The 15130-nt window shown below is 36.4% G+C and overlaps 1 protein-coding gene across 2 annotated transcripts; it reads left to right on the forward strand.

The window, feature by feature from the left end:
• Positions 1-622: 622 nt before the first annotated feature.
• Positions 623-13663, forward strand: LOC131428219 (homocysteine S-methyltransferase-like). 2 transcript variants are annotated; one of them, XM_058591970.1, is made up of 4 exons: positions 623-813; positions 7804-8367; positions 12973-13280; positions 13341-13663. In XM_058591970.1, the coding sequence occupies exons 2-4, from the start codon at positions 7867-7869 to the stop codon at positions 13504-13506; spliced, it is 975 nt and encodes a 324-aa protein (XP_058447953.1). In that variant the 5' UTR covers positions 623-813; positions 7804-7866; the 3' UTR covers positions 13507-13663. The 2 variants fall into 2 exon arrangements, with proteins under 2 accessions (XP_058447953.1, XP_058447955.1); XM_058591972.1 differs by lacking the exon at positions 623-813 and adding an exon at positions 6701-6849.
• Positions 13664-15130: the final 1467 nt, after the last annotated feature.

Below are 15130 nucleotides of genomic sequence, written 5' to 3' on the forward strand. Positions count from 1 at the left end.
GATTGATTCGAGTAGGTCACAAAAGCATGCTTCAGTGACACCTACTAAAAACTGTTTGACAGTTAGTTTCATGACAATCAGTTTTCACAGAAGTTTACCATACGGACAGTATGGTTTTTACCGTGCTCGGCGACTATTCAGATTTACCGTATGAATTGTATATCTATTTACAAAATTCTGTAATGAAAATTTACGTAAGACTGATCGTCCGTTAAAAATTTGCATAATTATTGTAAAAGAAAACTCATGTACAGAAATGTCGGTCATTTCTATAGATTACCGAAAATTCTCGTCAAAATTATTACCGAACAAAGAAATTAAATCTTAGTGTGCAACCCGTAACATTTCACCGCCACTTAGATTTGCATCAAAAAGATTTCTGAATTTTGATAATTTATTTTTTGTTATATATTAAAATTCACGTGCATCCTATATGGATGTGTGTGGAGCCATAAAACCGATTAAAAATAAACTTTGTAGTAAAGTGTCGGTGGGGTATTTTCGTACAATCAACGGTCGAAGTGTTCCTGTGAGCCAGTTATCAGCGTTCGTGTTCGTTTCCTTGTAAGTGTAACCCACTATTAATAAACCCTGTAGTACACACATTCAATAGTCATCTAGTGTACGCTTAACAGTCATAGTAGCCCCCCGTGTACGACCAGAGATGGGTTTTGTTTATTTCCTTTTCGACCGTCAAAGTGATTGAGCTTAGTGAAGTGATAAGAAATGGAAACTGCTGTCGATAGTTTTGTGTACTTGTTTGTCTACATTCAGAATTAATATAGTTGTTATTTGCGTTGGTGCTGTTGTGATGTAAGTATTATGTAGCCACTGGCGGGGAGTAATGATTACGTTACATATTTTACAGCAATATTATGATAACGCAGTGCAAAATCATTAGCCTTGCTATCAACATTGTTAGTCTACGGGCTACAATATTTGATATCTCAGTAAAAGCTTCATATTACATTGTTACATTTCATTTCATTAATTTCCCGATAGTAGACACAAACATTAAAATAAAACTTACTACATTGTATTATTGAGATGGTTCGTTAACCTTGCGCTCAGAGATATGCGCACATACAACGCTAGATGGAAATAAAATGACGATTTATCGAACGTGAACTTGAAAGATGATCGTACTTCTTCAAGATCACGTGCGATGAACACTATCGAAAGCTATTGTTCATCGTCTCTGATAACGGCCAATAAACCATCTTTCAACACACTTTTCAAAGTGGATTTGGATCGAGTATCAATGTCGACACCAGACAAAAGAGGAAGCCTTTCTTTTTTATTTATCTATTGTGATGACTAACTCTTAGCAAACACGGAACTATCCAAAATTCCCCTTTATTGTGAATTTTGGTCCTGGATTGGTGGTTCAATGCATAGAGCCATAGAAAAAATATTTTGTGAATTTATATCAATTTTCATGCACATATTTGGAGCAGCCAAACATGGAAAGTTACTTCATTTTTCAATATACTTTGGAAGCGAAGCTAAGTGTTTTTTTTTTAATATATATAGTCTTGTTCATTGAAAAATCATTGCACTGCAATTCAGTTTTACATCGATCATACACACCCAGAAAAAAATCGTGTAAATGTACGTCTTCTGATACCGATATGTATGAGCGTCAAGAATAACTCAATTTTACAGTAAATATAACTTGTATTTAGTTCATTCCGACATACTTTTAAGCGCTGAAACATGTAAATTTACACGTTTGCTTAAAATACGGGAGTATATTTATATCATTGTTGTTAAATTCAGTTGTTTGACGGATTACGTGCTATGATTCGTGTCATATGTAGATTTTGCGTCACCTGTAAATTTCATAATTTTTTGCTGTGTGGTTTTAAATCAGATTTTTGTCGTGAATACGACTTTCTTTACTATGGGGTTTTTCAAAATTTACCCTGTACAAGAATGAGCAGAACTTCATCGCGAATAACCCTTGATGTACTCAACCCAACAACATAATTTTTTCTACAAGCTACCGGAAATTTCTACAAGCTATCGGAAATATGAAATTTTCAACAGTGTGAGATAACCATAAATAATTGAAAAACAACGTTTTCTAAAACTTTTGGAGAAAATGAGGAAAAGTCATCACGTTTGCTTGCCTTTTTCCCACTCGGATGACGGTTTTCAGGTAGTCAAGCATAGAGTGACTTTAATCAGAGTGGCGACAGCTGTTCGTTTGGAATTACAGCTCCCAGTTCCAAACGAGCAAACGACCTGTCAATTCAATGTAAAGCTAATGGAATGTTTTGAATTGTTGCCAAAATTACGGATGAGATGTCGTCACTCTGGTTATAGGCACTCTAGTCAAGCACATATCAGTTCCGATTATCTATTGGACGAGTATAAAATTACATACATTTTATGAATGAAGATTTTAATTCCCTAATACAAAAGTTAGCAACACTGCTTCAATACATTTGTATTGGATTGCGCTACACAAAATAATCAAAACTAAATATTTTTTGTTAAAAAGTTTTCTGGAAAAAAAAATAGTTCTACAACATCCATTGCCTTTCGCTTGTTAAATTAAAGGTTTTTATTTTCCGGGTTTACTTATAGAAGGTACATAAATCTTAATATCGCAATAATTTCTGCAAGAGGAAATCCATATAGGAATCTGTTTGTTGCTAATCAAATGTGTTAGAGGGAGTAAGCTGAAACAGAAATAATTTTTCATGAGCAGTTTTAAGGAAAACGGAAAAGTTTTAGGGTAAGATTTTCGCTTTTCTTGAATTGCAATTTTAAGCAGAATGAACTGATTGGTTTATTTTTTCAACCATATGGAAGATTTATTGATTAAAATCAGGAAAAGACGCGCCGGAATTTGTTTTCACGCACACATTGTTGACATTACTCATACGCTTGCAAAGAGTCTTGTTCCTTAGTTGAAAATCGTTCATTTCTTCTAGTGCTTCAGATGGAACTAGATGTCGAGGTGAGGTTCTCTCCCACCAACATCAGGAAGAACCTCTGATGGCTCCAAATTTAATCTAAGGAACTTTAAAGATTGCTTATTTGCAAATCGGTAAATAAAACCATCAATGTAGTGCAAATCTGGGATAATTTTATTAGTTTTGTGCAATTTTAACAGTGAAAAATTCGCAATAGTGTTTAATATTGTTTGTATTCAAACAGTGTTTTATATCTTAGAGGATTACATAATTTGGCCCTTCTGAATGCCAGAAATTAATCCGGTACTGCCCTTCGATAGTTTCTTTCACTGTAATATTCAAATCCAACATGAAATCATCGATATCCAAAATCTGTATGTTGTTATTTAGAATTTTCCTTCACTATACTGTATACGGCCCATTTTTCAATCATTTGTAGTTTGTAGTAGAATTTTCTGCTGATTAGATTCGAACTCAACTCGTCACTCTTCATCACGAACGCCTTCATAAAAGGTTTTTTTAGAACCATAATTAAAGGGTGATTTTTTAAGAGCTTGAGAACTTTTTTAAACAATAAAACGCATAAAATTTGCAAAATCTCATCGGTTCTTTATTTTAAACGTTAGATTGGTACATGACATTTACTTTTTGAAGATAATTTCATTTAAATGTTGACCGCGGCTGCGTCTTAGGTGGTCCATTCGGAAAATCCGCTTTTTTATCGACAAATTTTGTTCAGCGATGAGGCTCATTTCTGGTTGAATGGCTACGTAAATAAGCAAAATTGCCGCATTTGGAGTGAAGAGCAACCAGAAGCCGTTCAAGAACTGCCCATGCATCCCGAAAAATGCACTGTTTGGTGTGGTTTGTACGCTGGTGGAATCATTGGACCGTATTTTTTCAAAGATGCTGTTGGATGCAACGTTACAGTGAATGGCGATCGCTATCGTTCGATGCTAACAAACTTTTTGTTGCCAAAAATGGAAGAACTGAACTTGGTAGACATGTGGTTTCAACAAGATGGCGCTACATGCCACACAGCTCGCGATTCTATGGCCATTTTGAGGGAAAACTTCGGAGAACAATTCATCTCAAGAAATGGACCGGTAAGTTGGCCACCAAGATCATGCGATTTGACGCCTTTAGACTATTTTTTGTGGGGCTACGTCAAGTCTAAAGTCTACAGAAATAAGCCAGTAACTATTCCAGCTTTGGAAGACAACATTTCCGAAGAAATTCCGGCCGAAATGCTCGAAAAAGTTGCCCAAAATTGGACTTTCCGAATGGACCACCTAAGACGCAGCCGCGGTCAACATTTAAATGAAATTATCTTCAAAAAGTAAATGTCATGAACCAATCTAACGTTTAAAATAAAGAACCGATGAGATTTTGCAAATTTTATGCGTTTTATTGTTTAAAAAAGTTCTCAAGCTCTTAAAAAATCACCCTTTATTTTATCATGAAGAACTATGCTGGTTATTTCGTAATATTTAAGGAGTGTATCGCAACATTGAGTATTGAATAAATAAGCGAAAAAAAAAACATATTTTGGCATCAGTTTTCTATATATTGTAGAAAAATTACATTTTTATGCATTTCACTGATTATATTGAAGAAAATCCTAGTTTCTGTGAAACGCTCTCACTTTGGACTTGAAATTCTTCATTAAATTCTGCACAGTTACTTTTGTGACTTTCCTGGTGGCAGCTGTCCAGTTTTTTTTTAACTCCTGCATGTTTTGGGACAATGTACCTTCCTTCCGAAAGTGCCGCTTGACAATTGCCCAATACCTTTCAATTGACCGTAGATCCGGGCAGTTCGGTGGGTTAATGTCCTTTTCCACGAATTGTACATAATTTTTTGACAACCACTGTAGAACGGAGTTGGCGTAGTGGGCTGAGACCAAATCCGGCCAGAAGAGAGGAGGAGCCTTATGCTTTCTGTACAGTGGCAGCATTCTCTTCTTCAAACATTCTTCCTCGTACACCTTGGCGTTAATTGTGCCCTTCGTGAAGAAAATCGACTACCGCAAACCACAGGTACAAATTGCTTGCCAGACCAACGCCTTCTGCCCAAGCTTTTCCATCGCCACCGTGGTGTCAGCGTCGTCTAGGTTCTGGTACACCGATTTCGTATAATATTGTGGTCCGGGCAGCGCTCGAGAGTCTTCCTTGGCGTAGGTTTCGTCGTCGATCAGGATGCATCTGTCTTTATTCTGTAGAATCCGGTTATACAGTTTTCGCGCTCTTGTTCTGGCCTGAACTTGCTGTACCAGGGACTTTTCGGCACCTTCTGTTTCTTGTACGTTTTCAGGGAGTTCCGAACTTTGATCCGTTGAATCATCCCGATGCTGGTGTTGAACTGCTTGGCCAAATCTCGCGTCGACGCCGATGGGTTTTTCCTGATGTACTCAACCACTTTTAAGTCCCGGCCGGGCTGGCTGGGACCCGTTTTCCTACCGGATCGGGGCAAATCCTTCATGGAAAGGGTCTTACCGAACTTCTCGATAATATTTTTGACACTGGTGTGGTGCAACAATATTAGTTCCATTTTGTACTCTTCTAACCGATACTTATGGAACTTTCCGTACCGGGCATGGAAAACCAATTTGACAATAGGCAAAACGGTCAGTCGTTTATTGCCAAGACGTACAAATTGATGCAATCTGGTGCAAATTTTCGCCAATTCTTTTCTTTTGTGCAGGGTCTAAAATGGGTATTTCCAAATCGACTAGCCAGAACTCAAATCGGACTACCATCTAGCCTAAAAGCCGATCATTTTATAATTATTTCGGATGATTATTAAATGGAACACGTCAACTTTCCAATATGAAAATGTTGATATTTTTCACATACTGTATTTCAAATTAAAAATGGTATGCATGATATTAAACGAGGCGATAATAGGAATAAGGTAATATAGAAACCAAAAATCATAACTAATCATACTCTTAATTAAATTGGGTAAAAATTGTTTCACTATTTACAATTTTTGAGCAATACTCCGTACAATTTAGATTAAATATGTCTTTTCAGGCAAAATAAATCTATCGTGACATGACGTTTTGCCGAGCTACAGCATCAAAAATTAAACCAGTTTGTGTTTTGACTAGCAGTTCTGTAGATTTGTAAACAAACATTGCAGTTTGATAAAAACAATAATCAATTAGTTGTAGAATCTAGAATTCTGAAAAACAACTAATACTTTAGTTGTGTTACAATCGCCGCTGGTTCCGTGTAGAAACGAGAAAAATTAACTGTGAAACAAAAAAAAATTCATGAAACTCTGTTTTTACTGGCAAGTGTTCGCATAGATGACATATGACCTATGGGTTGGTTTAGTCTGGAAAACCGATTTGTGCGTTATCAGTTCCGTAACGAGTCACAAGAGGCCATTCCACTGCATCAGGGCATCAGACAAATTTATTTGCAAGGTTATTGCTGTGGCTATCTATACCAGTATTACAACAACACAAAATCCATGCAAGGAAAATGGGTTAAAATGTGTAGTGGCATTTATATTACAGTGTCTTATTACTTGGACGATATTTCACATTAATTTATCAATACATATTTTTTTGCTTAAACATAAAATGAATCAAGTTTAAGAGAAAAAAACCTCTTTCTCTTTTCTTAAATATTACGGTGACCCATTTTGTCCGTTTTTACTCTTTAGGAAAATACTGTTCAATCAGCTGCCTGCCGACTGTCCAGTTCATTCTAGTAAGTCTTTGTAGCTTATCTGGGCTAGCAACCACTTTAATAGCAGTGATCTTTGAATCGTTGATTAGTTTGCTTTTGAAAGCATGCCACGGAACGGAAACCGAGATTATGCTCGTAGACTGCTTGTTTCATTGAAAACACTCGAGTTTAGTAACACTACGTACATCGTTTGGTTCCTGCCTGAATTTAGGAAGTATATCACGGTATTAATATTTTCTAAAACGGTTTTTTCTAATATGACACATTAGACTTAAGAAAAATTGTATGTATGTATGTGTGTCTGTCTGTCGAGATCTCAGAGGTAACTGAGTCGATTTTGATTCACAAATGAAGGGTCTGTTCATCAGCCAGAAAGCTTTTGAATATTGTTTTTCTAAGTAATAGAGTTTTATGCTAAAATTTCATTAATTTAAAATAAAATTTCATTTTCTTTTCAAGCGATTCAGTTCGTTTCACTAACTGCTCAAAAATATAATTTGTGAAAAAAAGTGCTTATAGTAAAAAAAAAGTACCTTTTTAAAAGACAGTTTTAAGTCTCCATGTGTGAAATATAAACGGTAGAAGACGTGTGCAAAGTCTGACGACTGCTACACTTGCTTGAATATCTCCTTTGCAGTGATAAATATACATATTGAGGAAAATTAAGTTCAACTTACCAAGACACATTATATAAACAACATGATATTCTATTAGACATCTAATAAAAAAAGATAACCATCAAATACCTGCAAACAACAAAGTTTACGATTCATACATTGTGGCTTGTTTGTTGTTTATATAATACAGCTGACGATAGTTTGAATAGGTGTTTTTTGTTAGATGCACCTTCGCTGGTGTACTTTTTCGTTCACTGGGTGCTCACTGATAACCTTTTAAACTAACCGATCTAAATCAAGCGCACATGTGACGACCACCATTAGTGAAAAATATGTGCGCACAGAATCCCCGCTTCCGCTATGGAGCACCACATCTAACAGCAAGCAGTATTACTTTTTAACCGACACCCCCCTCCAGGCCACTCGAGCAAGGATGGCATCTCTTTGTACCGCTTGAGTGCCGACTTAAAGTCTAATCGAAATCGCCCTTACTCCCGTTTCAACAGATAACGATTATATATTTTCTTCTTAAATTGCAAACAATCTTCCTTGTACTTTCAGTTCCAATCCGGACGGTAGACAGAATTGTGTTTTTATTCGTAACAGAACGTTGCTCATAGCGAGATGGAAAAAGTAACAGTGCTAGACGGTGGGTTTGCCACCCAGCTTTCCGTTCACGTCGGAACACACATTGACGGAGATCCATTGTGGAGTGCTCGATTCAACGCCACCAATCCAAATGCTGTGTTCAAAACCCACCTGGACTTCCTGGAGGCGGGAGCCGAATGTATTATGACCAACACGTATCAAGCCAGTATCGAGGGCTACATGGAGTATTTGGATCTGAGTGAAGAGGCCAGTCTACAGTTAATAAAATCGACAGTTAAGCTGGCTCAAATGGCAAGGACCAAATATCTGGCAGAAAACGACGACGTTCGACGGGTTCCGCTCGTTGTGGCGTCGGTTGGACCATATGGAGCACATTTACACGATGGATCGGAATACACCGGGGAATATGCGGACTATGTTTCCCCCGATACCATTCAGAAGTGGCACAGAAATCGGATAGATGCCTGCTTGGAGGCAGGAGTGGACGTGATCGGAATCGAAACGATCCCCTGTAAGGTAGGTGCTATTAAATTTTAGCTTCTTTGCATTGCAATTATCAATCTGTTAAGATCTGTGAGATAGTTTTTATAGCGAGTGAAACATTGCCTAATCATTAACTTTAGAATACTGAGACGATAACTGCCTTCCTGTTAACTAGTCTGGAATTTGGTTCGGAATTCAGTATGATTTACAAATGGATTTCGAATCAGATGCAACAACCGAATCTGAACCGATCCAAGTTGCAATCGGTTGTTGCCTTCGGAATCCATAAGTAGTATGATTCTCAATCACTCCTATGTAAAAAAAAACAATCCCCATAAGGTAGCTAAGTTAATTTTTTTTCTCAATAAAATTTGCTAATTTATTCAGCAACGGAGCATCGGAAAACAGCACCTCTTTTTCTTCCGTGATAAAGATTTTATGTGCGCTTCCAATAAGGTTATGTTTCTATCTGCTATCTGCATGAGATCCACATAACAAATCTAATGGATTTAGACTTCATGTACATTTTTAATAAAGATTATAAATTTCCATATGACTTCTATGAAGTAGACGATTCATATGACGAATCGAATGAGTATAAATAAGAATCGGTTTTTTGATTCACAATCAGAAATCTTGATTCACATTTTCATGCGCAAAATCTGCTTATTTCCACCTCTGGTTTGTTGAACGACATACTGCACGAAATAATCGTTCGGTTTGCTGGAACGCTGTTGTTTTTTCTTATGCAAAATTAGTGTGAAAATTAGGAGCTGCCTTCATATAGAAAGAAAATGTGATGTTATTCTATGTGAAGTAGAAGTATTGTACAGGTATGTTGTGTTAGTTAAAAAACATAAGTAGAAAAAACTTCGACAGTTTTCCATTAAAACTAGTTCAACGGGGCTCCAACTCCTCATATTAAAAATGCATCAACAATGGACCTCTGTCTGCCGGGTTTGTTGAACGTTGAACGATTGATTGGACGTTCATTGGACCAACGAAGGGCCACCGTTGAGCGCTTTTTTTTTAATGTGGAACACATTTTTGTTTTCTATATAGGGGTGCAAATTAGAAACTCAAGAAAAATACTCGTAGAAATGACGTCAGGTTTTGAACAATTACAGCTCAGTCAATTTTGTATCAATTATTAATATTATGTCACCATTTGATTGAAAAAATATCTACGTATTGATTTGAATGTTCATAGCCATGTATTTTTAATTGTATATCATTGAAATGTTGATTAATAGCTAGCAGTGTCCTTTATTGTCTGCAAAAAATCTCCGGCATACCGGATTTCCCTGCCATAGTCGACGGTTTTGAAAGAGTAAGCGATATATCAAAGGGAAAGCTTCGCTCTGATTGGTCAATCGATGCAAAAGCGAAGCTGTTGGAAGCACGCGAAGCTATAAATATAAACAAAATTATAGCTAACGTTTCAGTCCTACGTGTAGCATGCCAGAGGTAGGTTGTTGCTACACAGCAAGGCGATTTGAAGCTTTAATTGGTGTGCTCTGATTTTGTGTCATGCAAGCTCGGATGAAATCCCATGATATGTCGTTTCGCCTGAGAAATTGACAACTACCCCAGAGTAAATATTGAGTGCATGATTAATTTCTAATTTATATAGGATGAACTCGATTGATAATGAGAAATAGTTTATCGCTACAACCAAAATCGTAGAATGGTAGTAATGGTAGAGAAACGCTATAAAAATAACTGCTTGCATACAAAACTTGAACACAAGCTTGGCGAAGAGAAGCTTAAATATCGATATCCGTATCGCAAGTATGTACAAACATATAATTACATACATTTTGGCTATTGGTGTAATTTCGTCGGTTACAAAACAAATACAAATCACGCCAAATAGAGTCTATATTCTGGGTTCGCGTGTTAGTTCCTAATAAAGATCAATCTAAGCAGACTCGCGGATTCAAAAGTGTGACTAAGCACTTGCGGATTCAAAAGTGTGACGATTAATTGAAAATGTCGATCATTAGAAATTTTGGTTGCCTTGTTTCACATCAATGGCTCGAACAACCCCATGGGGCTAATCCTTGTAGTTTTCTAAGAGGGTATCTTCAGGAAGTGAACAATTAGGTGTATGACCAGTTGAAGTGTTACTATGCAACTAACCGTTCGAGGCGAGACGAGTCAAAACCTGTGGTCAAATCATCGGTCTAAAAAACAACTGTTCTTATTCAAATGACCGCTAAATCCGAATACATCAAATTATTGTTTTTATATCATTACAAGAATCATCCACTTGTGGTTGATTATTAATATGAATATGAATTGACGATCCTTATCATTAACATAAAGCTTTTAGTATTCGTGTGAACATTCGAAGAACAACAAACACGCTAATCTAAAACTTAGATTTTATTTTATTACGGGTGCGGCCAATTTATATTATTTTAAACCAAAGATTAATCATAGATTATACTTTTTTTTTGACGTAGGACTACGTTTTTCTTTACTATGCACCCCTGGGTGCATTTTGAAAATTTCACAACACGGAAGCGTTACGAAATTACTCCAGATTCATTTTCTCAATAACTTTTTTCTTTGTTTTCTTTCACGAAACGAATGGAAAAAGATGTAAGATTGTTTTTTAATGCTACTTTAATTACGACAACACTGTTTAAATAGTGAAAAAATAGGCCCAAACACGAAACATCAAAATCAACCGGATCTTCTATAAATAGATCCGTTTTCTAACTTCAGTCTATAATAATCCACGTTTTCTAACTTCAGTCTATAATAATCCAGGAGATACATCGGGTGCGCAGGCTGCCGTCTACGCCAAGACTGTGGAACTACACCAGGTATTACACTGAGGTCTCTTTTTACCAGGGGATATGCACCGCGTAAAAAAATCGCTTTGGAAATCCGCGTAAAAAAACTAAACCCCCTTGGAAATGCAAGAAACGTCCAGGTCTAGTGTAATCACGAAAAAATGTTTTTTTTTTGTAAAAATCGACTTTGGGACCACGTAACTCCGGAAATCGTAGAAAAAAAACCGCAAAATGAAAGACATATTTTTTATGTCAAATGTCTTAGAAATGAATAGTTGAGATCTGGTGTAATTTAAAAAAATTTTGTTTTTGAAAAAAAGCCGCGTGAAAAAACTGAATAAAACCCGCGTAAAAAAGACCTCAGTGTATCCAACTGGTGCTTCAGTCAATGACGGATATGAGGCTCCGTTCCTAAAGCCTAAACGCAGAAAAACAGCAACTTTCTCTTCTGTGAGCATATCTGCTGTTGGACGTTCGCAGTGTGAGTTTCGTTTCAAGCAAGAGCTATTGCGGCATCCTGCTTCTGGTCGTTTGCATTGGAGGAAAAGAAAACGAAAAGTGGACAACGATGGAGAACATTATACTAAATCAGCCAATCAAATGGCTCTGAATGTTATATAAAGAACTATTAAGATTATGTTCTCAATTCTTCTTTCAAAAGTAAAAATTATCAGTTTAGTTCAAACCTAGAATAATTTGATAGGTTGTGCACTTTTCGTTGAGTGAAATTCGCACCAAACGGAAAGTTCATCAAAGTATGGACACAATGGAGAGAATCAAAGATGCTAGGTAAAAATTTCATATATCTTCAGACAAGGTTGCAAAAGTCTGTAAATTTGAAAAAATGTCTGCAGGCTGCAATTTCTCTATAAAGTATGATCCACAAAACTGACTTGGCGTCGCGGCAATTTCAAAAGTCTGTAAATTTTATGAAAGTCTGCTGAAAACTCGATTTTGAAAAGTCGGCAAAAAATATATAATTAGATATATAAGAAATCTGGCATCTCTGAAGAGAATACATATACAACTCGACAGTGCTAAGGGCCATAAATGATAGTGTAAAAATCCGCAAATACGGCTAAATCATTTAGTTCCAAACCATTTTCAGTGTCTCTACATAGAATCAAGTAAAGAGTTAATTTGATTTCCTCGTATACAATTATTTGATTTTATAAAATTGATTTTTAATCAGAATAAGTGTCGTCACTAATACATACGACGTCCAACTTTAAGGGTGCCACGACCCGATGCGCTTGCGGAACATTAACGATGTAGGGAAGGATACACAAGAATTTGGCAGATTTACTTTGTGCGCCGTTCGCCAAACGAGAGGCAACCGATTTACTCGGAATTTTGCTCGTGGAAATAATTGTTGAAAGTAGGAGTAATGGCAATCTTCGGTTCTTTTCGAAATCCCAAACATTTCACGAAGATCTAATGAGATTTTACTTGAAATGGATAATTTATTAGTAGAACAATGTACCAAAATAAGTGTGCATTTTTAAAGTGATCTGCTCCTTGTCGACAGCAGTCCTACGTCAATCGAACGGTTATGTCTCTAACATTACCTACTACAAGTGTTTTCATAAATACGTTTATTTCATAAGGCAATATACTATGCAATTATACTTGTAGTGTTAATTTTTGCTGGTGTACACGCTGGATTGATTCTGGAATATGACAGTGATTGCATCATTTAGAAATAAAAATAGAATCGATTATTTTAAAACTTCTGGGTTTTCGATTGTTATTATCATTATTATTAGTATTTTTGTTGATCCTCTTAATTTTCAATGTATATTGAAACTAAAACACTACCATGTTTTTCTTTCAGGTAGAAGCCGACGCAATGCTCGAGATGATGTGTGAGGAGTATCCCCTAGTCAAATTCTGGATCTCGTTCCAATGCCGAGATAGTGCACGCATAGCACACGGAGAAAATTTCGCCGAAACGGCCGCCTACATTTGGACCAAAGCCAAACGGCTTGGAGCCGACAATTTGATTGCCGTTGGTGTTAATTGTGTCAATCCGCAGTTTGTGACGCCACTGTTCAAATCGGTGAATGAGAAACGATTAGCAAAAGATCGAATTCCTCTGATCGTGTATCCCAACTCTGGGGAAGTTTACAGCGTTGAAACGGGGTAAGCATTTTGAAACATGGTAACATAATTGAGGCAATGTGAATAAAAAGTTTTTTTTAGTTGGCAAGGAAAAGAAGACTGCGTACCGTTGGAATACTACGTGCCTCAGTGGATTGAGCTCGGGGCACGATTCATCGGTGGGTGCTGTCGAACCTATGCACGTGATATCAAGCGTATTAAGCAAACAGTGATATCTCTACAAGCCGGTTCATTGAAGCAATTGTGATTAGTGCATAATAATTTCATCATATTAACGATTTCTTGTTGTCTGTGACAGTGAAGAATAACCACCACCTTTTTTAATCAAATGTATTTGAAATGAATATTAACGAACGATTATGTAATAAAGCTTAAGTATATCAAATAATACGAAATAGATAGAATGATATCGTTTTTTTTTCTTATAACATCTTTACCTAAAAGCTTTACAGACTAGTACAAAGAATGTGTAATAAGTAACTAATGTACATACCTGCAAGTAATAGGATTAACTTCAATAACAGAGAACAGGTTTCCAAGCTCATACAAACTTTTTTTTAAAAACCTGTGAAAATTAGCAAAAAACCACTGTAGCGTCGGATTTTGAACGTTGAAATTACCGTTGTGTGCAAGCTCGAACGAAAAAGCCTATAAGCGATTACTGTGCTGCTCAAAGCGCCTCTACAGGCGATTCTCTACGTGGTGACCACTTCCTCTTAGAAAAAAAACGTTCAGCGGTGGTCTTTTGTTGGCCCAATCACCGTCCAACTGGAGGTCAACACGGGACCTTCATTTGCCGATTTTGAAACATACTATTGAACCGAGCACATTTTTTTCGTTAAACAAATCTGGCAGGCAGAGGACCATTGTTGAGCCATTTTAAATATGTGGAGTTGGAGCCCCGTTGGACTAGTTTTACTGCACAATTTTGATGAATGAACAAACGCTCAACGACCAGCAAAATATAATCGCTTGCTGAGTGGGAATATACCATGACTAAAAGTTCTGGAATCGTGAACCATTTGGGCTCGTTTCATTGAAATTTAAGCGTAACGCACCTCATTTAGATGGGTATAACTTCAGGCGGATCTTTTCTACAATGGTAATCTTTGCTGCATAATTTCAGGCGTTTTGATATGCCTTTGCATAGAAAATAGTGAATAGTACAGAGAATATATGTTAAAGATTAATTTCAAATCCATTAATCTGAGTCATTTCAATTAAATAAAATGTGTCGTCTTTTGTTATTTCTACAAATTAAACAAATTGGTTACAAAAGGTAATTTTTCTGACTTCCATTAGATGGTGTTCAAAATTTATAGTCGAATTGGTTTTTCAGTTTACGAAAGTTCTCAAAATTTTTTTCTAACATGTAGATGAATGCAATCAGATATATTCATACAAAGTGTAACTTGTATGTTGGCCAAAAGATCTTCACTTCTTTTATGTTGTCAATTCTGTCAGGTGGAGGATAAAAAACTACAAGGATCAGCCCCATGGGGTTGTTCGAGCCATTGATGTGGAACAAGGCAACCAAAATTTCTAATGATCGACATTTTCAATTAATCGTCACACTTTTGAATGCTCTGCTTAGTCTTTATTATGAACCAACACAGAACACGCGAACCCAGAATATAGACTATATTTGTCATGATTTGTACTTGTTTTTTAGCCTACGAAATTACATCGATAGCCTAAACGTATGCAATTATATGTTTATACAAGCTTGCGATACAGATATCGATATTTAAGCTTCATTTCGCCAAGCTTGTGTTCAAGTTTTGTATGCAAGTAATTATTTTTATAGCGTCTCTTTACCATTACTACCAATCTGTGATTTCGGTTGAAGCAATAAACTTTTTCTCATTATC

Source organism: Malaya genurostris, chromosome 2 (assembly GCF_030247185.1).
Source record: "Malaya genurostris strain Urasoe2022 chromosome 2, Malgen_1.1, whole genome shotgun sequence".
Classification (NCBI taxonomy): Eukaryota; Metazoa; Arthropoda; class Insecta; order Diptera; family Culicidae; genus Malaya; species Malaya genurostris.